At 45.0% G+C, this 21,554-nt stretch overlaps 1 protein-coding gene across 3 annotated transcripts in view; it reads left to right on the top strand.

Moving 5' to 3' along the window:
• The first annotated feature begins 5,211 nt into the window (after positions 1–5,211).
• Dscam (DS cell adhesion molecule) overlaps positions 5,212–21,554 on the top strand; it is a 566,911-nt gene continuing 550,568 nt past the window's right edge. Inside the window, exon 1 of one of the 3 annotated variants that reach the window (XM_021209063.2) lies at positions 5,212–5,797. In XM_021209063.2, coding sequence (XP_021064722.1) covers positions 5,755–5,797 — 43 coding nt within the window. In that variant the 5' untranslated portion in view covers positions 5,212–5,754. The remainder of the gene's footprint in view (positions 5,798–21,554) is intronic. The other 2 variants (XM_029544386.1, XM_029544387.1) reach the window with 2 other exon arrangements.

The following is a 21,554-nucleotide window of genomic DNA, read 5'->3' as shown; positions in this document are numbered from 1 at the left end:
TGCCCTGTGTAGCTGAAGCTGGATATAAGGCAGTGACTGGCTTCAATTTAAGCTGAACACACAACTTTAGACAAGACTCTGTCTTGTCCATGCTCATTGTAGGTGCGGATGGGCCAGCACTGTGGCTGTGTAGTTAGATTTCTGTGTTACCACCATAGAGCAGTTCCTACGTCTCCTCTAGTCATCCCAGTAGTCATCTAAGATGAGAAGAGCAGGCACCCTGACCCCGTTTTCTATGACTAGAAACTGAGAATGAGGAAGGAAGTCTGAGCTTGTACTTCTAGTTTGGGGTGTACCTGCTTGGGGAGGCGACTTCTGCTGTTGTTACTTGTTGGTTTGAGGCCGTCTTTCTTTGTCATCCAGGCTACCCCAAACTTACCATCCCTCTGCCTCTGCCTTCCAAATCCTAAGGTCACAGGTTGTATCCCTAGGGCTGGTTTTTAGAACACTCTGTGAATGAGGGCTGGTATCTTCATGCATGCTTCAGGATATCTTCCCAGGCCTCTGACCCCTGCTTTAAGGCACACCAGTCTTATGAATTAAACTGTGATCCTTTCTTGCCCATTAATAGATAAAATCCTTCACAGTGTCTCACAACATAACCTTATTTGGTAGTAGTGTCATCACAGGTTGCAGATGTAATTAGCTTAGATGTGGCATTTCCACTGTGAAATAAAACACTCTGCCCAAAAGCAACTTAAGGGAGGAAGGGGTTTATTTTAGCTTATACTTCCAGGTCAGTTCATCACTGAAGGGATTTTGGGAAGGGACTTGAAGGCAGAAACTCTGGAGGAACACAACACAGCTTACTGGTTTATTCACAGGATATTACCAATCTTTCTTCACATCTAGCTTTCTTACACAACTCAGGGGCACCTGCCTAAGGATGGTGCTGCCCACAGTGGGCTGGGCCCTCCTACAGCAATTAACAATTGTGGCAGTGTCCATCAGACATACCTACAGAGCAATCTGATTGAGGCAGTTCCCCAGCACGTCTCTCAGGTAACTCTAGGCTGTGTCAAGTTTACAGTTAAAACTAACTAGGACAGAGTTCATGCTATAATAGGATGAGTCCCTGATTTTCTACGAGGCCATCTTTATGTCTAGAGAAGGCACTCAGTAGCACATGCCCAGAGACAAGGCTGTTTAAGATGTAGCCTAAGATGGCAGTGCTGAAGCCTCAAGCCCAGGAATGCCAACATTTCTAGCTGTGACCAGAAGCCAGGAAAAATTCTATAAGTTGCAGGAGGCTAGCCAGCCCTGCTTATAGCTTGATTGTGGACTTTTGTCCTTCACAATTATAATACAGAGTGTCTCTGCTGTCCTGCATTTCCTCTCCTTTGAGAGCCCTGGGAAATGTCCCAATTGCTTAAGTACTTATGGTCTTGACCACAGCTAGCTCTATAGATCTGACAGTGAGCCCTCTCCCTATAAGGCTTTCTGTTTAACATGCTTTCAGTTCTTCTAGGGTCCAGCCCAGCTCTTCCAGGGTGCACACCAGCTCTTTATAAGAACATGGTTTTTGTTGACACTTCAAGGAAAACATGAGTAGATACTGCTCCTTGGATAGTGCACATCCCCGATCCCATGTGTCTGATTCTTAGCTAATGCAGCCTCAGTGGGCACAGAGCCAGCTCCCTTGACTTTGTGTGTGTGTGTGTGTGTGTGTGTGTGTGTGTGTGTTTGTGTGTGTGTGTTTGTGTGTGTGTGTCCTGCTGTGTAGAAGAACCAAGTCAGTGTTAGTGTTAGACAGGTTGTCTGTCCACATGGGAATGTTTCAGGTAAAGGTTGATTAGGAATCATTGCAAGAATTAAAGAAGAAAGGGCTTCATGAGACCTGGAATCTTAGGATAGCAATTCTCAGGGTACATAGCCCCTTTCTTGGTTGAAATTTGTATGTGGATATCTTACTAGACTTGGATGTCTTAGTGACAATGCTATGCCCTCCAAATATTTCTTGGTAAGGGAGTTTGGAGTTTTGAATATCCACTATTTGTGTGTGCATGCTATAGGGTGGACTCCTAATCTATCTACTTTAGAAATTTCCATCTTTCTCCATGGACATTCACTACGTTCCTGACTTTACGACAAGAATAGCGAATACATGAAAATTAAGGGGGTTGGTGTTTTGGGCTCACAGTTTCAGAGGGCTAAGTTCACAGTTGCTTGGTACCATATGCTTGGGCAGAACATTGCAGCATCAGGAGCATATAACAGAGGACACTCTTCAAACATGGACATGAAGTAGGAAGAAATCATAAAAGAAGAAATTAGGATAAAATAAAGCCTCCAAGATATGCCTCCACAATAACCCTACTTCACTCAGCCCACACCTAATTGTCTCCACCACTTTTGAAGACCATTATTATAAACTGATCTATTGATTAGGTCAGGACTCCCAGTGTCAAATGATATCTGGAAAGGCACACAATCAGTACTGGCGGTGTCTTACTGACCTCTGAAGATTTTCCTTATCTAATGAAGCTGACAAACAAGTTAGCCATCACAGTGCCTCTGTGAGCCAGGTGTTGGGGATTTAGCACTGACCCAAAATGAATCTCTAACCATGTGAGGCTCACAGTTAAGAGGTTCACACTCATTTCCATATGGAAGCATCTGGTGTGAGTACATCTGAATGGAGAGTTTAGAGTGAAGGTCTTTAACAGGAGCCCATGTAGATGTATTTGAAAACAAACCCAAGTCCTGCATGATATTGAGCTACCCCATACTCTTCACTTTCCAACTTGAACTTTCTAATGGAAGTGCCCTTGGACACATGTTTCCTGAGCCATCCCCATAAGGTCCTCTTTGGGAGGACTCTGGGCTGCTCCTGTGTGAAGGTTAATCTCAATTTTCACCTGAGAGATGGGCATCTGGCAGTGCTGTAGGAAATCACCTTGATTAGGTTAAGGTGGGAAGAAGGAATACTATGGGTGCCATCATTCCCTAGGCTAGTATAAAAAGCTATCTCAGCTTGTATAAAAAGGAAGTGAACTGAGTACAGTCACTCAGCACTCTCTACCTCTTGAATGCAGCAAGTGCAGTGTGATCTGCTTCTGTACTGTGACTTCCCTGCAAGGTCAGACTGTGTTCCCTGAACTGTGAACTGAAATAAGCCCTTTCCCACCCCCCTTGAGTTTCTTTAGTCATTTGTTTTGTCTTTTTTTTTTTTATCATAGCAAGACAGAAGTATGAAAGATGAAAAATATGAACAGCCCCCCCCCCCCAACTCCCTTACACAATCTCCAGGTCTTGACCAGTCTCTGTCGTTGTGGGTAGTCACCTTCTGTGGGTTGTGTTCTTTTCAGTGGGTGGTCTGTTTTCTGCCATTCCTCGATATCCTTGATGGAGATCTGGATGTGAGTAACTGGACCATTTAGTGAGGCATCCAGAGTGGGGCTTGGCATTGATTGTCCTACTCCAGACTGGCATTGTCATGCATGTCCCACAAGTCATTTAAGCCTCTGGCCCACAATGAACCAGGCACTGGGGACAGCTTTCCAGTGTGGATGTGTAATCATTTGGGTATCTCCTGATACCTTGGAACTGTAATCATGGCTATGCCCAGTACATGTGCCAGGTGGAAGGCAGGGAAGCAAGGCAGCAGATGTGGGCCACTTGTTTGGCCATGGGTTACTTTGTAGCAGCTTGGCATCTGTGTGCAGCTGTGCCCTTCCCAACTATTCCCAACAGAGTGAAACAGTAAACAGAGAGTGACAGACACCATGAAAGAGACAGAAAAGGCTGCAAAGGAAAGGACAAATTTTCTACTAGGATATTTTAAATGGTGAATATATTTCTTTTTGCAAAAGGGGCCCTTTATTTTTACTTTATACCAGATCCCCAGATTTATATAGCTAGCCTAAGTATATAGAACCTTAGCCACCACTGGCCACGGTAACCAGGCACTAGGCCTAGGCTGCAGAACACCACAACCATTATAGTTAGAAGTGCTGATAATTTCATTCTGTATGCCAGGGCAGGAACACTCTTGAGATGTGCACGTATGCCTAGAACTGGTAAGTGGAGGTCGTGGATTGACTCCAAGCTGTCTGCCTCAGCTTTGTCTTGAGTGCTTGGCTACCAAGCCCCAGCTGAGCCTTAAGATAAGGTTGGAGTACCTGAAGAATTGTGCACTAAAAGAACAGGGATGCAGGGAGGGAAATCAGGCCCACTGCCTGCCAGGAAGCACAGCTTTGAGGAACAGGGAGTGAACAAACACCCTTTGCATGCAAAGGCAGAGGACACTGGGGTTCGTGTGTAGCTGGCAGAGCTGGAGGCGCAGCCTGAGTGGGCGGCAGCACGTGACCACCTACAGCTGCAGAGCAATGGCAGCCAGTGCAGCGTCAGGGCTCAGCTGACCCTTCCTAACACAGGGCCTGGCCATCTTGTGCCCAGCCCTGGTAAAGCACCATTTTATTTCTGCCTCGACATTTGCTTTTCTGGACTACTCTGTGAGCCGTTTTAGGGGTGCCTAATCTGTAAGGGCACATGTAGTTCAGGCAGAAGATGCCTGATAGTCTGGGAAACTATCTCCATTTCCTATGAAATGGTCCTCTCTTGCCTTCCCTCAAAGCTTTCCCAGTCCATAGTCCTGGCCATGTGCATTCAATCTTAGACTTTAAATCAGGGCACATTCTGACCCTGTGGGTCATTATTTTGTAAAGTGCTAGATATGGATACGTGCTTTTTGAAGGGCCTTTGTTGAAATAATATCATTATTTCAAGATCCTTCTGGAGACCCATTTAGGCCATGGTCTGCTGTGCCAAGAAAGGGGTTGCAGGTTGGGGCTCATACACAGTATCAGTTATTTTAATCAGTTTTTATACACCACTCAGAGATCAAAATTAGAATCGCTTATGTTTGTACCCTAGTATGTATTCAAGATAATTAAAAATCAGCCAGTGAAGTCAGAGAGCTCTTCCCAGGAGCTGCGAGGACACCAAGGCTGCATTTCTCTCTAGGTAGATGGACTAGACTTTTCAGGGAGTCAATACGGACTCCGAATCCTGCTGCACATCACATCAAAACTGCTAACGCCTCGCGGTCACCTCTGCCTAGCTGGCACCCTTCCGGAGTGGTCAGCCCCCGGCCGCATCTCATTAACAACCTGCAAGAACAGAGCTACACACGATGGGCTGTGTGGGAACGAGTCTCTGAGCCTCTGAGCCCTGGGTCCCGCCGACTGCGTGATCCGCCGCACTCCTCTGCTGCTGCTTTAAGACTGCAGAGCGCCCCAGCGGCCAGAGCAGGGGAGGGGTCCCCGCTCGCCTCCGCGCGCGGCCCGCCGGGCTCAGGCAGGGAAGGGCAGCACAGGGGACCCGGCGCCCGAGGCCGCCGCAGCAGGATGAGCCTGGCCGCGCGCCTGCTGCCTGGCTGCGGAGGGTGAGGCCGGCGCCCGGGAGGCCGCCGCCTGGCCGCGCTGCGCATCGGGGGGCGCTCGGCATGAGCTCGCGCCCGCGGCTGCGGCTGTGCGCCCGCGCCTGGCTGCCCGCGGCCCGCTGAGCCGAGCCGAGCGCACGGCGCACCTGGGCTGTGTCCGCGGCGCGGGGCGCGGCGCCCGGGAGCAGGTGTGCGGGGGCGCAGCAAGCGGGGAGCGCGGCTGGGCGGCTGGGCGGCCCCCGGGCAGGTGGCGGGCGGCAAGCGGAGCCGGGCCGGGCGCGGCGGAGCGCAGCGCAGCGCGGGGGGCGAGGCCGGCGCGTGGCTCGCTCGCTGGCTCGCTGGCTCGCGGGAGGCCGGTCAGCAGCAGGGGCATGTGGATACTGGCTCTCTCCTTGTTCCAGAGCTTCGCGAATGGTGAGCCTTGCGGTCTGTGCTGATTCCTGTCTGGGAAGGGGCCCGGGGGATGGGTGCGGTGTAGGGGGTTGAATGCATGGGTGAAGTCTTTTCCCTTTCCTTTCCTATCCGGGTTGGAATGTTCGTGCATGCGTTTATTTATTTATTTAAAAAATATATTTGCATTGCTTTGGAGAGGTTAGGCGGTACTGATAGGAGGCCGGGGAGGCATCGCTTTGCAATCCTTGGAAGCAGCCTACCTAGCTAGCTAGCCAAGTGCCAGCTCAAAGCCTAACTCCAGAGCTAGACAGCTACCTCATCAGAGCCAGGCAGGTTTGGGGAGAAGAGAGGGGAGATGATCATCGCCACTTTGAATATCATAGCCAGAAAAGGACATGGCGTTAGGAGCGTAGGCAGGTGCAGGGGTCAATTAAGACAGTAGCTCTCAGGTTCTGCACTCTTGAGCCTTAAAGCCTCCTCCGCTTTAATTCTGCTACAGTTCATCCTTGAAGGCTGTGGGAAAGATGCGTCTGTCTGCATCCCCCTCGTCCCCTGGACACTACATGTTCCTCGCAGTAGTGTATGTAAAAATATGCACTGCTAGGCATTACATCATCTGTAATGTTGACAAATTTTTAAAAAATCACCTGTATACTTGTAAAAGTGAAATTAGTGAATGTTGTACATGGTGTTTCCACCTCATGTGCAGCTCAGTATTGCCTATTGAGATGCTTTCTTCCTGATATTTAGAATCTATCGCTTTTGATGGAGTCAGACCCAATTAGTAAGTGTGTCTGCACCTTAGGCTGCCTGTCACAGTGTAAATATGAACTTACATGTATGAATGGCTTTCTCTCATGTGGCAAAGAGAGGGAACTGTCATCATTTGGTATCGCTTGGAAGCATCCACGGCTTCAATACCCATCTCAAATGTGGAACATCTGCATAAAACGTATAACCTGCTGACAGTTAAAATTAAACCATTATGAGAGAGAGGGGGAGAGAGAGAGAGAGAGAGAGAGAGAGAGAGAGAGAGAGCCCAAGCGAGTGAGTGAGAGAGAATATGAATATGAGAGAATGAATATATCTGGTCTTTACAAGAAAACAGGAGAGGGAGAAGCCAAGGGGAGGCTGTTAAGATTTTTCTGGAAGATACCCAGGGAAGCTGTAAGCACTGGCTGCATTTTCTTTGCAGACTTAGAGAACAGCTAACCCACAGCCAAAGGAAGGACATGATGTTTCCCAGGTTTAAAAAAATGACTAAGAAAAGATGGAGCCAAATGAAGAAGGTGCCCCCAAATTCACACAAAACCGGTCTTTTGCTCTTTAATATAACTGAAAGCAAAGTGACAGGAGTTTACCCTCTTGAGATTTCCTCCCAGGGGGAAAAATTTCAACAAGTTCTGACAAGACACCCCCTCTCCCCAGAGGGCACTAACCCTGGCCTGCCTCCTCCAGGGAATTCACCTAGGGGGGACATTTGTGCTTCTGAGGATGCAATCATGTCTTGAGAGCAGCCCCTGCTGCTTGCTGCTTTAATGGGAAAGCACAGAAAAGGCCCAGATGTTCACAGATGTGTTCCAAAGCCAATACACCTTGTCTTTCCTGTCAGGATGACATATCTGGACTCCTGGCAAAGGCCCGGGCTATTGAATGAAAGGAGATTTCCACTCTGGGAGAAATAGGTAATTCAGGATGGTAAGCCAGGCTGTTCTGGTTGTCAGCCAACCAGCATCTATTTTTTTCAGTGTAAGATATTTATGCTGAGCATGGTACAGAAGAAATTATGATAGTCTCTGATACAGAGATGCTATAAATGTCTATGATTTTTTTAAATCAGCATTTCATAACTAAAAATTACTATATAAAGGATTTTGTGCAGTGTTCAAATGGAGTGAAATCTACCACATGGAAAATATATGCAAAGATTGCTCATGTGCACCTGGGTAAAGTCATGCAAGAATTATTTGCAAGACTTTTAACATCTGTTGAGAGAATCAGTTATTGTTGCAGTAACATGCATAGGCAAGTTGCTCTGACCCCATCAGTTGAAGGCCAGGGAGCCGCCTTATGTAAAAATGGTCCTTCCTCTATATGAGCAAGTGTGGAAAAAAAAAGCCTGACTCCAGAGGTTTTATATTCTTTTATATTGGTGTGTATGTGTGTGTGGGTGTGTGTATGCAGATTTTTGGATTTTGCAAGGATGGTGTTAAAGACATACTATGCAATATATATATATATATATATGATTTAAAATGCTACCTTTGACCAGAATATATTTCAAAAATATGAAACTAAATACTACCTATCTAATATGAATGGAGTCTTTTTTAAAATTTTTGGTCAGCAACTACAATATTTTGGCCTATGTTCATTTTGAAAAAAATACCCAAAAGTGTGGTAAGAACCACACTGGTTGCTAGGCCTCAAACACTAAAATGCCCATTACAGCCCATTTTTTCTTTTTCATTTGTAAAATATTATGCAACTGGATATTTGGGTAAGAAGCAGAAATGTCCAGTCTGTGTTTCAGACAGTCTGTCTTAGTCTGAACAGTAGAAAGCAAGTAATGAGGAGCATGTTTGCTTCTTAAAGCACCCTTGCTGGGCAGGCTGCAGAGAATATTTGGGGCAAAGACCAGAAGCAAGAGAGCAGTCCCTGCATGGGTTAAAAGCTTATGAGTGACCTCACCTGAGAAGGTGCAGGGAGCCTGTGAGGCAGCTGATGTTACCTCTGACACCCTGGAAATATTCACAGGGCAGCTTTAGAGGCACACGTGTGTGCAAACACATGCGGCTGCCTGTGTACTCAGCATGCACACCCAGCTGCAGCAGTTCTCTGTACAGGGTCTCTTGATTTTTAACCCCAGTGAGTGCTTTCTAGTGTAACACTCCTGACAGAAGCAGAGATGGCCTCCTAATAGGCAGAATGGGGGGCAGGTAGCAGGTTTATATGCTCTGTGTGATGGCTACATCCTGGCGCTGCTCTACACACACCTTTGACATTGACTTTTCTTTGGCCATGAAATCTTGAGCTTCACTGCATTGTGCTCTCAGGCTCCCAGAGCCTCGTTAGCTGTGGTAGAAGAGGGTGGAGTGACTGTGGAGAGATCATCAAGGACAAGCTGGGTGCGCAGCATTCTTTGGAACTCTGCAGATCACATGATAGGGCATTATAGACCTGGTATTTTATTCAGTCACAGAAGCAGGTTTTTTTTTGTTTTTTTTAATATAAATACCGGTGCATCTTGAAGACTTTCAAAGTAGTATTTTACATTTTAGTTTCCTCTGAAACATGTAAGAAAAAAAAAACTCTCTCCCTTGTATTTATAAAGAAGATGAAGATTATTTCTGATAATTTCAGAGTTCATCTAAAATTTCTAGGCCTTTGCACAGAAGCTGCATGCCCCTATAAGATGCATTCTGTGGGCCAACAAAATGCCAGGCAGACCTTTAATAAATGCCAGCCAATCTGCCTCCTCTCCTTCACTATCCTCCTTGTCACTTGGGTGTCACCAAGGGTTTCCTGTTGTCTGGGATAATCAGCAAGTCAGGGTATATTCTGCACCATACATACAGTGTGTTACTGGGGGATGCAATTTTTACCTAAATAAATAAATCTTCCCATTTATCCCTGAGGCCTGAATGTCCACATAGCTGACAAAATATTTTACCATGGATGTGTCTGGAGTAAACAGGGAAGGTGGCCAAGGCCCAGCAGGAGTCAGCTCAGTGCCATAGGAACTTGATGTAAAAGGGGAGGGGCCGTCTTAAGATCTATGAGCACTGTGGGAAATGGGAGTGTATGTATGTCTTTTGTTGTTTTAAAATCAAGTAATGGCTTTCCCCACTTCCTGTGTTTACAAGGTCTTGATTATGGATGTGGTTAAGCATAATTAACATCGCAATAGGTAGGACCTTGGGGACATTTTAGAATGAACCCTCCCATTTATCTGGCTTTTTAGTGAGGCTCACCTAAAGTAGGTAGGTGCCCTGGGGCTACCCAGGCATACAATGGGCATTTTCTTGGCCATGGCACTCAGGTGCATGCTGGACCTAGGTGGCAGGCACTGTCAGCCTGGGAGACACTGAGCTGCTGCTACCTGCATGTCAATTGTGTCCCCGCCATAGGACACTAGTGGGCGGCAAACCTCGCCAGACTCCTGCAGCAAGCTCTCAACAGAGCAGGCAAACCTCCGCCTCCGAGGACGCTCCACACACTTGTGTAGGGCTTTCCTGAGACACCGCCTCCCCAGTGTCCCTCAAGTTCATTGCGCCCAGACTCTGTAGCTCGGGAGGTGGAGGTTTACACATAGCGATTATGTTCAGGGTTTGGCAGGTCAGAGAGGGTCTGCAGCCTTTTGTTTTCATTTGTACAAAGAAGGATACAGCTTGCAGCAATGTCTCCAATCCCAGAAGATGCACAGAGGGAAGGGTGGTGTCGGGAGCCTATAGTCCACAGAGAGGTGCATTGGTTCCTCCCTTGCACACTGCCCAGAGAGCCCAGGGGTGGCGCGTGCATCTTGGAGGGGGCAGCTCCTTGCCTGATTGGCTGACCTTCCAATGTCATTCCAGGAGCCGCGGGGCCTCTCCTCTGCCGCTGGTGACAGGGGCTATGCTGGCGTGCTGCTTGTCCGCAGTCCTTCAATCTCCTGCAGCTGTGGCTGCAAGGCTCTGGGGGTCTGGAGCCGCGCCCCCACGCCCACGCCAGGCAAATTGGGCAACGCCTGTTCCTCTGGATCAGCCTTAACTCTTCATATTCTGAGGAACTAGGTGCAGAAATTCTCAGCTCACCTCTGTCTGTCCCCCCACCTCCACCTCAACTATATCCACGTTCCTTAATGTTTTGAAAATCTAAGCTAATTCAAAGTTGTATTTCCTTTGCTATACGCTTGGCGAGAATGAAGATTACGGCAGCCCTGTGGTGTATGATGCTGCTATGAATTCTGAGGGGAGCATCCTGAGTGCCTTCTGCAGGCAGCAAGCTCTCCACCTGGGCTGCAGGAAAGAAGAACCAATGGGAAGGGCAGATCCCTGATGTTAGTTCAAAGGCCAGACAGCTTCTGCCCAGGTGCTCAGAGGGCTGGGTTCAGCCTCCATTATTGTTCCTAAAACCTTGTGCTCTGATGGCTTCAGGGAAATCTATAGCTTGTCAATTTGAGGGTTACCTGAGAAATAATTCAGTCTCAATAGATGCTGAGATGTCTACTGTGTCCAAGTGTGTCCTTTACACGAAGTAGAGTGCAAGTCTGGGTGGAAATAAGTGAGTGAGAGAGTAAAGTGAGGCATAGCCTTCCACCCCATTCGAGTCTCTCCTCTCTCCACTCAATGGCTTCTTTCTAGCTTCCTTCCCACCCTGGGTTCTTCACCCAGTTTGCTCTCTTCCCTCCAACCTCTGCCTCAGCTGCATAAAAAGGGTGAGTGAGCAGCTGTCAGCTTCCCTCAGCCTGCCTCTGCTTTCTAACAGGCAGCTGGCCTCTGGCAGGAGAAGCGTTTGTGCTCTACAAATGACTGTGGGGTATGCTATCTTACAAAAGTGACTCACTTACATGTGGAATGTGGTGGGACTTCCTCTTGGAGACACAGCCTGCTCTGATATCCCCAGGTGCCCTTCTTGGGATGCAGTGGGGCTCGTGTCTCAACCAGTGACTTTATATAGGTCTGGGAACTCTTGTTCTCCATTGACAAGATTTGAATTCTCCCAGTCTGACATTCAAGCTTCCCAGCAACTCCTGAGAATAAAAATAAATAAATAAATAAATAAATAAATAAATAAATAAATAAATAAATAAAACTGGAGCCTTTTAGTTTTAAAGCCTTAATCATGTCTATAAAGTCATGCTCCTATTTTCCTAAGTCTCAAATGGCTACAGGTCTCTTGTCAATATCTTATTTTGCAGCAGAGTTGAATATAAAGTTGGTATTTCATCAGAGTTACATGGAAAGATTATATTTTAATTGTTGTTAAAAATCCAAGTGTTACATATAAGGATCTAATGTTGTAAAGCTTATAGTCTACTTCTTTTGATTTTTGGAGATCAACAATTTATTCTGTGTTGATCAACATGGGTGATTAACTCTCTTAGGTTATGTAAATATATAAATATTAAAGCCATTTAATAGAGAAAGGATGGATCCAGCTGAATAGGTGTCTGACGAGATAAGAGGTGACAGAGGGAGATGGAGTGACAGGGATTGATTAATTTTGCCTACATCCCTATTTAAGTTTTTTTTTCCTTCAGAAGACTGTGAGTAAGATTTAAGAGTGAGCAAGCAGTCCTATTTATAGAAAGCCAGTTTGAAATACAGGGGCAAAGAACCTGAAAGATATAGAAACTGAAGGATTGCCTCCACTCTAAACTCCCCTGTGTTCCTGGCTCCATACTGAACTTTGTCAGAGAGACAAAGCAAATCACCCTTATGGAAATATTCAGAACCTGTGCCTGACTCTTTGGAATATTCTGGCAGTTCAATCTGTTACATCCTCTCTAGGCTTGAGAACAAACTCAAGTGAGTCTGAACAGGAGCCTGGAGGCTCAGGGAGGACATTGTCTCCGTGGTGCTGCCACTAATATTTATGCCACAATAAGCATGGTCTCCCCTAGAGACTCTACAGCAGAACACCATGGGGATGGGATGAACATGAGCTTCCAGAGAACAGCAATTACAGAGGGAGAGAGAGAGAGAGAGAGAGAGAGAGAGAGAGAGAGAGAGAGAGAGAGAGAGGTTTACACTGAGGATCTTGTTATTGTCACAGGGTCCTCTTTGCTAACCTGTTATTAAATTCCGGAGACTTAAATTGATATGAACACACTTCTAATTGGTCAGACCTGATAGGGCAGGAGACACAGCTACAGGCCATGTAACTGACATAAATGTTACTGGGCAAGGGGAAAGGAACACACCTCAGATACTAGAGTCCATTTTTATTTTATATTCCATGCATTCCCTTCAGTGCCTGGCTCATTTCACTAAGCATACTATCTCCTCAGTCCCTTAAGTATGTCCAAGTTATATATATATATATATATATATATATATATATATATATATATACATATATACATATATAAAAACAAAAGTATGGTGTTGGGGAGATGGTTGCCAGTAAACCCACATTTGCAAGCTTGAGGACCTGAGTTCACCCCCCAAATCATGAAAATGCTAGGTACAGGGATGCACTCTTGTAACTGGTGAGTTCTGTGCTCAAAGGAGGTGGATGCATTCCTAAGGATGATGCCTAAGGTTGTCCTTTGTCCTCTGGCACCTACAGAAACATGTATGCACGCACACATGTACAGTAACCTGGTAACTTTAAGGAGTTCATTCTTGCTGGGCTGTGAAGAACACATATTGGAGAGGCAGGAGAGGCAGAGTGATGGCTGATTTTTGTCTCCTGCTACCCTTGACTCTTTTAATATTAACGGAGAAACGGAAAGCAGCCTTCATCCTGGTTTTGTGCAGAATGTGAACAATCCACCTGTGTTCCTTGCCATTTAGTCAGTTGCTGGTTCATCAGATCTCTGAACTCTTCCACACCAGATGCTTCTGCAAAGAAACGACATAGTGCTGTCACTCCCTTTGATCACCCATGGGTCGTCATGATGGTCAGGTTTTACCTGGGGTTGCATCCAGTGTGGATGGCTCACGCCAGTGAGGTGAACTCCTTTAGTGTGGAGACTTGTGCCTTTGATTCCTGCTTGTGCTGAGTGTCTAAAGCTTTGATTCTTTGCAGGGGCTCTGTGTAGACTGTGTTACTATGGAAAAATGTCTCTGATTTTATTCTAACATAGAGGCAGATGGAGGTGAGGGGGCCACTGCCTCCTGTGAACATAGCCTATTCCTCTGGCAATATTGTGGAGACTGCACATTAAGTAAACATATTTCTCCTGAGGAAACTCCAGATTCGTTTCTTTTCTCCATAGTCACCCTGCTGTGGTGTGAGTTGATCTAGGGTTCCCCTAGGATACTGGAAACCCCAAATCCCAGGCTAGTTAATTACAGTGTTTATTTCTTAATATTGGCTGCAGAGCATTTTTTAAATAAGTGATGTGTAGAAGCTGGGCTACACGTATGTAGCAATGCTGTGATATTTGATTTTTTGAGAATTCAGGAAGGAATGGAGACCCAACAACTGGGGATGCTGGCAAAGTAGGCAGCTGCATAGCATGCAGAAGATGCTCCTTCTCCAGGTCTAACCTCTTACTGGGTCCACTCCTGTAAATTTAATTCATCTATTTCTTTGCTAATGAAAAGGAAGTGCCTAAAATGTGGGTACTGGTTAGTTTTGTCAATTTGACACAATCCAGAATCACATAGAAGAGAGTCTTAATGAGAACTGTCTAGATCGGGCTGCCCTTTGGGCATGTCTGAGGAAGATTGTCTTGATTATGCTAATTAATGTGGGGATTCTGAGCCCTGTGTGAACACTACCTTTCCCAAATCTGAGTCTTGGACTGAGAGTTGAGAACGCAAGCTGAGCAGTTAGCATGCATGCTCTCTCTGCTCTGGACTGTGGGTGTGAGTAGCTGACTCACATCCCTGCCACGATCTCTCAGAAATGATGGGCTGTAATCCGGAATTGTAAGCTGAATTAAAAACCTCTTCTCTCTTTATAAAAAGATTTATTTTTACTTTAAGAGTATTTGCCTGAATGTATGCATACACACCATACACATGGTGTCTGTAGAGACCAGGTCACATTCCTATCAACAGTTGTGAGCTGTCCTGTGGGTGTTCTGCAAGACCAGCCAGTGCTCTTAAGGGCCACCACTCTAGCCCCAACCTTTCCTCTCTTAAGGTTGTTGTAAAGGCATTTTATCACAACAATAGGAAGTGAAGCCAGAGTGCCAAAGTTAGTTCCAGCAAAGAGACACATTCATTTACTTCTTTGTCTAGTGAAAGGGAAATACAGGAGACACAAAGTGCTTTCTTTCAAAGGTCTGAGAATCTCCTTTCACAGGGTGGTTAAATTGGCAGTCTGTCTGGTACCACGACAGGACAGCAGACCTTGAGTGATATGGGAAATTACCTAAGTGCATGTATGAAAAACTTTGTTGACTACTGTTTAGAATAGGCTTGATTCAAACTCTGTGGAATAATTTGGGAAGAAAAATACTGACCTAGAGGTGATCTTGATCTTGGTTGAGGTACTATGCTTTGCTTGGGGGTTGGTTCATTTGTCCTCTGGAATCTCACAGCAGAGCTACACCCCCATTGGTATGCCTAGTCACAAGAAGTCCCACATCCTCTCCCTCCACCCCAAACACCTATGTTACTCCATACTCAAGTGTGGCAGGGCTAGGCTAGAATGTTCTATAGGCTTTAGTAGTATAAGATGCTCAGAGAAAATGGAAGTAGAAGTTGAGAGGAATAACCAGCAATGGAGAGCGAGGCTATGGAGAAAGAGACTAACATATAGGCCTGTAGCTGCAAACTCCTCTGTCCCTGTTGCCAGGTAAGAGGACTGTGGAAAAGGAGGAACAATAAACAATAGTCTACATTCACCTTCAGCTGGACTTTAATGAATGTTCCCTTCTCTGGATTTCCCAGCTAAGGTCCAGGTTATCTATGTAGGTAGACCAGGGAGAGAGGAGAAGAAGACAGGAAGTTTCCTATGAGATTTTCCTGGTCTAGAGACTTCCTTGGGATTCTCAGGGATGAGAGTCTGTAAGTTGGAAAGACCCCGTGTTTCTGCTTTTGATCAGCACTTTGTTGTTTTTCTCCACCCCCTGGGGGGCACCTCAAGTTGTAGATGATATAGTTTCTTATATACTGGCCAAGTTCCTTCCTTAGAGAGTGTGATTCTGTCATCTAGGGAATGTATGCCTCTGGATGTTTTGATTTAAGTGGCTCACTGCACACCTTTGCTAAAATGCATGCTAGAGAAGAGTTTGCCTGGTTTCTGATTGAGGTGGGGATAACAGATATTGGTTATGAAATTATCCAAGTAGTTTCTAGTGTACTGCAATGCACTGGCAAACTGCTTGGCATGGGTAGTGATTTACTAGATCAGTATGCAATGTATGTGAAGGGTTAGGGATTCATCTACTCTACATAGATACAAGTGGGTGATGGGAAAGACTCAGAGTAAATGTGATCGCTCTAGAATAACTCCTAATGTAGAGTACAGAAGCTTGAGAACTGTTGTTCATTTGTCTACTATCTATCCATTATCTATCACTGACCTATTACTATCAACCATCAGTCATCTATCATCTGTTATCAATCATCTGTCTATACATCATCTGTCCATATATTATTCATATTTCTGTCTGTCGTTGTATATCATCTATTTATCAGTTAGCTGCCTATCATTTGTCCATTATGTGCATTGATCTATTTATCTATAATATAGAGTATATTTGTCTAGCTACCATGTCCTACTATCATTTATCTTTATATCACTGTTTGTCATCTAGCTTTTAACTATCAATCACCTATCATCTATTTATCATCATCTCTTATATATTTACCTATTATCTATCTGTCATTTGTCTTCTATATACCTACCTATCATCTATTTATCTGTCATTTTTTGGTCATTTTCTATCATTTATCTACCACTTATTTTTTATTTATCATTCATTTATTATTAATCATCTTTCTGCCTGCTTATCTATTATCTACCTATGTATCCATCTATTCAGTTATTCATCTATCATCCATCATTATATCTGTCATCTATTGTCTCTGTACCTATCATCTGTCAGTCTATCTATCTATCTATCTATCTATCTATCTATCTATCTATCTATCTATCATCTATCTATAAATCATCCATCCATCCATTCATATATCTGTCATCACTCTACCTGTCCCTTATCTATGGATTGATCAATCCCTTTGATCTATACAATTCTTTCTCTGGTATATTTGATGCTTTGTTTTATTGCTGGCAGAAGCTTTGCTGGTGGACTTGATCCAGCTGTATTACCCTGACTCCTTTTTTTATTAGCAACTGGAAGCCTAGCAGAGAAGCCCCTTGGAGCCTAAAGATAGACACATTTTTTTCCCCCTAGGTAAGAAATTGACAGTAGGAAGCCATTTAGGTTGCCATATTGAACAAGCTAGATGATCAGCCAGATTGGAAGAGACCAGGCAGGGAAATGGATGTACTTGTAATTAGAGATGCTGCTTCTAGACTGCCCAAGGAATGTTGCATATGCCTGTAGCCCAGTGTCTGTGCACAAGCTCATTGCAAAGCGAAATGGCAGGAACTTGGGGTCATTTTTGCTATTAATTTCTTGGTGTCTACTCCTCCCTTATAGATGAATGACCAAGTTAACTACATCTATTGTCCAATGCATGAGCCATCCACTATGTTATCAGAGAAGAGAAAACAGCACATGAGGGGACTCTTGCCACTCACTGTGTTCCTTGCCACATATATGATAAAATTGAGGACATTGACTGGTGGTGGAATTACCTTTCCAAAATACAGTGTCCTTGATTTTTAGCTAAAATAGACTCAAATGTGTGCTGGAGAAAGGCCTAAATTCAGAACCTTTAAAAATACCTTTTTTTTTTTTTTTTTTTTTTTGTCCAGAGATCTTATTTTAGATATTATTAAAAATAACCTTTCCCTTCTTGGCATTTTAAAGAGTTTTATGTTCTAATCCATTGGCCATTTTATTGTGAGTCACGGCAGAAATGACCCTTCAGGGCAGCTGTTGTTAGCTGGAGCTTCAGAGAACTGGACAAAAGGCTTTGCGAGCTGAAGGCTTGTCATTTCTGCTTACTCATCATTGTGAGAGTCAGCCGGTGCCTGGTTCTCTGCAACAATAGGCTCCTGAATCTCTGCGTCCTTAATTTTTTTTTTTTTAATAGAGAAGATCATGTTCAGGAGTCTGGAGCTGAGGGAATTCGTGGGAGACATTGCTGTTTAAAATAGCACCAGGCCCTTTCCAGTTAGGAGCTTTGAAGTGTGCATGGTACAGCAGCACACATTGTTCTCTTTGGGAGTTCCTCACGCAGTGGGTCAGCCTTTCTCATCTCTCCTTCATTAAAGGGCATACATATCTCCATCGCCAGCCTTAATAACTTGTGAGAGGCCCAGGAGTACTGTAAACAGAGAGACACCTTTTGGAAAGAATATAAAAATGAGATACTGTATGACTCAAGTTAAAACAAACCAACTAAAATCATAGAAAAATCCCTCTTACGTAGTTTACTGAGAGCCCAGTGGCTCTTCCTGGGACTTCTACCACCGTTCAGTGTGAATGAATGTCCCTAGGACCCATCCCACTGGTAGAAGGCGGGGCACTGGAGGTGTGTGACCCCATGACATACCTGTTAGAAGGGAGAACCATGCATGTGCAAGTTACAGATAGGCTTCTCTTCCTCCCTCCTTCCTTGGGCTTTGGGAGGAAGCCACGAGAGCTTCTTTGTACAAGGAAAGAGCAGTAAGAAAACGGCGATGTTTCCTTAGACTCCATGCTTGTCTAAATCAGGGTGATTACTTCCCCTACAGGGAAGTGGAGACACGGCTGTCCTCTCTCACTCGCTGGGGTCCTCCTGCTGTCTGAGAGCAATGTGTCATCATCCTTCAGCTTGTGCACTACACTCAGGTGCCCCTAGAAGACTGATTTGCCTCCATCGGCAAGTAGGCAAGGGGGACTGGCATTGAATAATCTACTTTTTCTGAAGTACAGAGCATGGGCACTTCAGTTTTTGTGGAGCTTCAAGAAGACCCATGACATAAAGTGGAATTGATGAGGCCAGGGAGCTCTTATTCTGGATTCCTTGGGGGTGGGGGTTTGGGGGGGAGGGGGATGGGGTGGCAGTAAGTAAACATAACACTCATTCTCATAATTGGTTATTTTAAAGGAAAGTATGTTCTTATATTCTGGTTTTTAGTTTAATCCCAAGGCCTTCCCTGATGGTGGTTTTGCACCCATGGGGATATTGGAAATGCTTGTCGTCTTAGTCAGGGTTTCTATTCCTGCACAAACATCATGACCAAGAAGCAAGTTGGGGAGGAAAGGGTTTATTCAGCTTACACTTCCATACTGCTGTTCATTACCAAGGAAGTCAGGACTCTAACTCAAGTAGGTCAGAAAGGCAGGAGCTGATGCAGAGGCCATGGAGGGATGTTCTTTACTGGCTTGCTTCCCCTGGNTTGCTCAGCCTGCTGTCTTATAGAACCCATGACTACCAGCCCAGAGATGGCACCACCCACAAGGGGACCTCTCTCCCTTGATCACTAATTGAGAACATGCCTTGCAGCTGGATCTCATGGTGGCATTTCCCCAACTGAATCTCCTTTCTCTGTGATAACTCCAGCTGTGTCAAGTTGACACAAAACTAGCCAGTAAAATTGACCCTTTGTCAACTAGTAAGCCTCAACCCTTAGTTCTTATTCATCCCCAAGATCTAAATAACTTTAAAAGTCCCACAGTCTTTACATATTAAAAGTTCAATCCCTTTAAAATATCAAGTATCTTTTAAAATACAAAGTACTTTAAAATTCAAAGTCTCTTAACTGTGGGCTTCACTAAAAAACTTCCTTCAAGAGGGAAAAATATCAGGGCACAGTCACAATCAAAAGCAAAAATCAATCTCCAACCATCCAATGTCTGGGATCCAACTCACGGTCTTCTGGGCTCCTCCAAGGGCTTGGGTCACTTCTCCAGCCACACCCTTTGTAGCACACACCTTGTCTTCTTGGCTCCAGCCCCAGCTGCCTGTACTTCACTACTGCTGCTGTTCTTGGGGGTCATCTCATGGTACTGGCATCTCAAGCAGGTCAGAAAGCAGGAGCTGATGCAGAAGCCATGGAGGGATGTTCTTTACTGGCTTGCTTGAGTTCCAGTCCTGCATCCTTTGGTGATCAACAGCAGTATGGAAATATAATCTGAATAAACCCTTTCCTCCCCAACTTGCTTCTTGGTCATGATATTGTGCAGGAATAGAAACCCTGACTAAGACACTTGTTTTTCACAGGTCTGGATGGGCACAGGGAAGTTGATATGGAGGGGTGGAAGCTAGAGGTACTGCTCAGCATCCCATGATATTCAGGCTGCTTCTGAGAACAAAGGATGATCTTCTCCAAGTTGTTATTAGAGCCAGCACTGAGACCCTGCACGTTAGGCTAGAGCCTTGCTACAATAACATAATTATTTATTTAACTCGAGGCAGCATCTCATCTGTCCCATACTTGCTTGGAGTTCACTGTGTAATGAGGATGACCTTGAGCTCCTGATCCTCTTGCCTTAACCTCCTGAGTCTGGGATCCCAGATACACTCTCTATGTCTGTTTCGTATTTGGCATCCCAGTTTTATGTCACGACTCAGTTCTAGAATAGTCTTGGAAGGAGAAAGGAAGGTATTCTCAATTTAATTGCAGTTATAATTTCTCAACTACTGAAATCGTAGCTCATGTGGTCTGTATCCATTACCCATTGGTTGCTATCATTTCATAATTAAAAAATAAACCAAATTCATGTTCTTTACATTGTTAAGGACAGGAATTCTGGAGTTATGCCTGGGTTCTGCCAGCTATTTCTTTTCCTCAAGTGATTATGCTAATTTGCATTACATCAGATGATTAAATTATAATTTGATTAACCCTGTGTGCCAACCACTCAGAATGCATTTTCCTTCATCTGGCTACCTTGTGTCTAGAGTGCCCAGTTCTGCATGCCCAGTGCAGGCCTGCCCTTGCTGGGGACTTTGGATTTGTGTTTTCAAAGCTTCATGAGTCTTGTTGTCACCTGGTAATCGGGGCAGGATATTAATGTCATCTGGTTGCTTAGGCAGAGGCCAGTGTGGAGAAGCCTCCAGAAACAAGTAAACCCTAGATGGAAAGGATTAATTACTTGGAGAAGTCAATGTGGAATGTGCTAGAAGCAAAAGCAACTGCACTCAGTGGGAGCTGCATGGCACATGGTGCAGAAGGTGTATACAGTCACCACTCTAGGTGATGAGTTCCCTTCCTTTGCTGCTGGCGTTACCTGGCATCTGCCTGTGTCTATGGTGGCCCTGAGAGGGGTGTTCTCTGACATACCCCATCATTTGGCTCTGCTTCTGTAACAAGACAGCTTAAGGTACTGTTACACTTACTAAGCTCATAAATTGGGTTTGTTTCTCCATGAGTTTATCATTGGATGAGAGGGTACTGAAGTTTGTGAAGGTAAAATGCATAAGAAAATGGGAAATGCTTAGGAGATAAGAGGAGGAAACAGATGGCCAGAGGTTTCAGCTCCTTGTGTAGCTGGAAGAGTTTCTATTATTTTTTCATGCTGTACCCTACCACTCCCCTCTGCCCCTGCTTAATGTGAGTGTAGGGAAGTGTTTGGAATACCAAGAGGTTATCAAAGTGTACATGTGTTTTGGTCTGGCTGGCATTATGCTGTCTTTCTTTTCAGAGGAGACACTGACTCTCCTTGAGGTTGCTTACATTATTGTGAGAATCACTGGGTACCAGAATCAATGAACTAATGAAAGTACATGTAGAATATACCTTGGTAGTGTTGTAGAGGTGACTCAGTCAATAAAACACCTGCCTTCCTATGCAATCTTGAGGACCTGAGTTCAAATCCTTAGCAGAGATATTTTTTTAAAAAATCCAGGTGTGGCAGGGTGCATCTGTAACCACAGCTCTGGGGACCCAGAAAGAGTGTATCCCTGGATCCTACTGTCCAGACAGCTTGGTTAAATTGTGAATTCTAGGTTCTGGGAGACAGTCTATCTCAAAAAATAAGGTGGAGAATGATAGGGGATGCCACCTGAAATGAACCTCTGGACTCTATACACACTTATGCACACACACACACACA

Source organism: Mus pahari, chromosome 12 (assembly GCF_900095145.1).
Source record: "Mus pahari chromosome 12, PAHARI_EIJ_v1.1, whole genome shotgun sequence".
In the NCBI taxonomy this organism is placed as follows: domain Eukaryota; kingdom Metazoa; phylum Chordata; class Mammalia; order Rodentia; family Muridae; genus Mus; species Mus pahari.
Note: the sequence above shows the minus strand (reverse complement) of the source record. Positions and strands in the feature narration are given on the sequence as shown.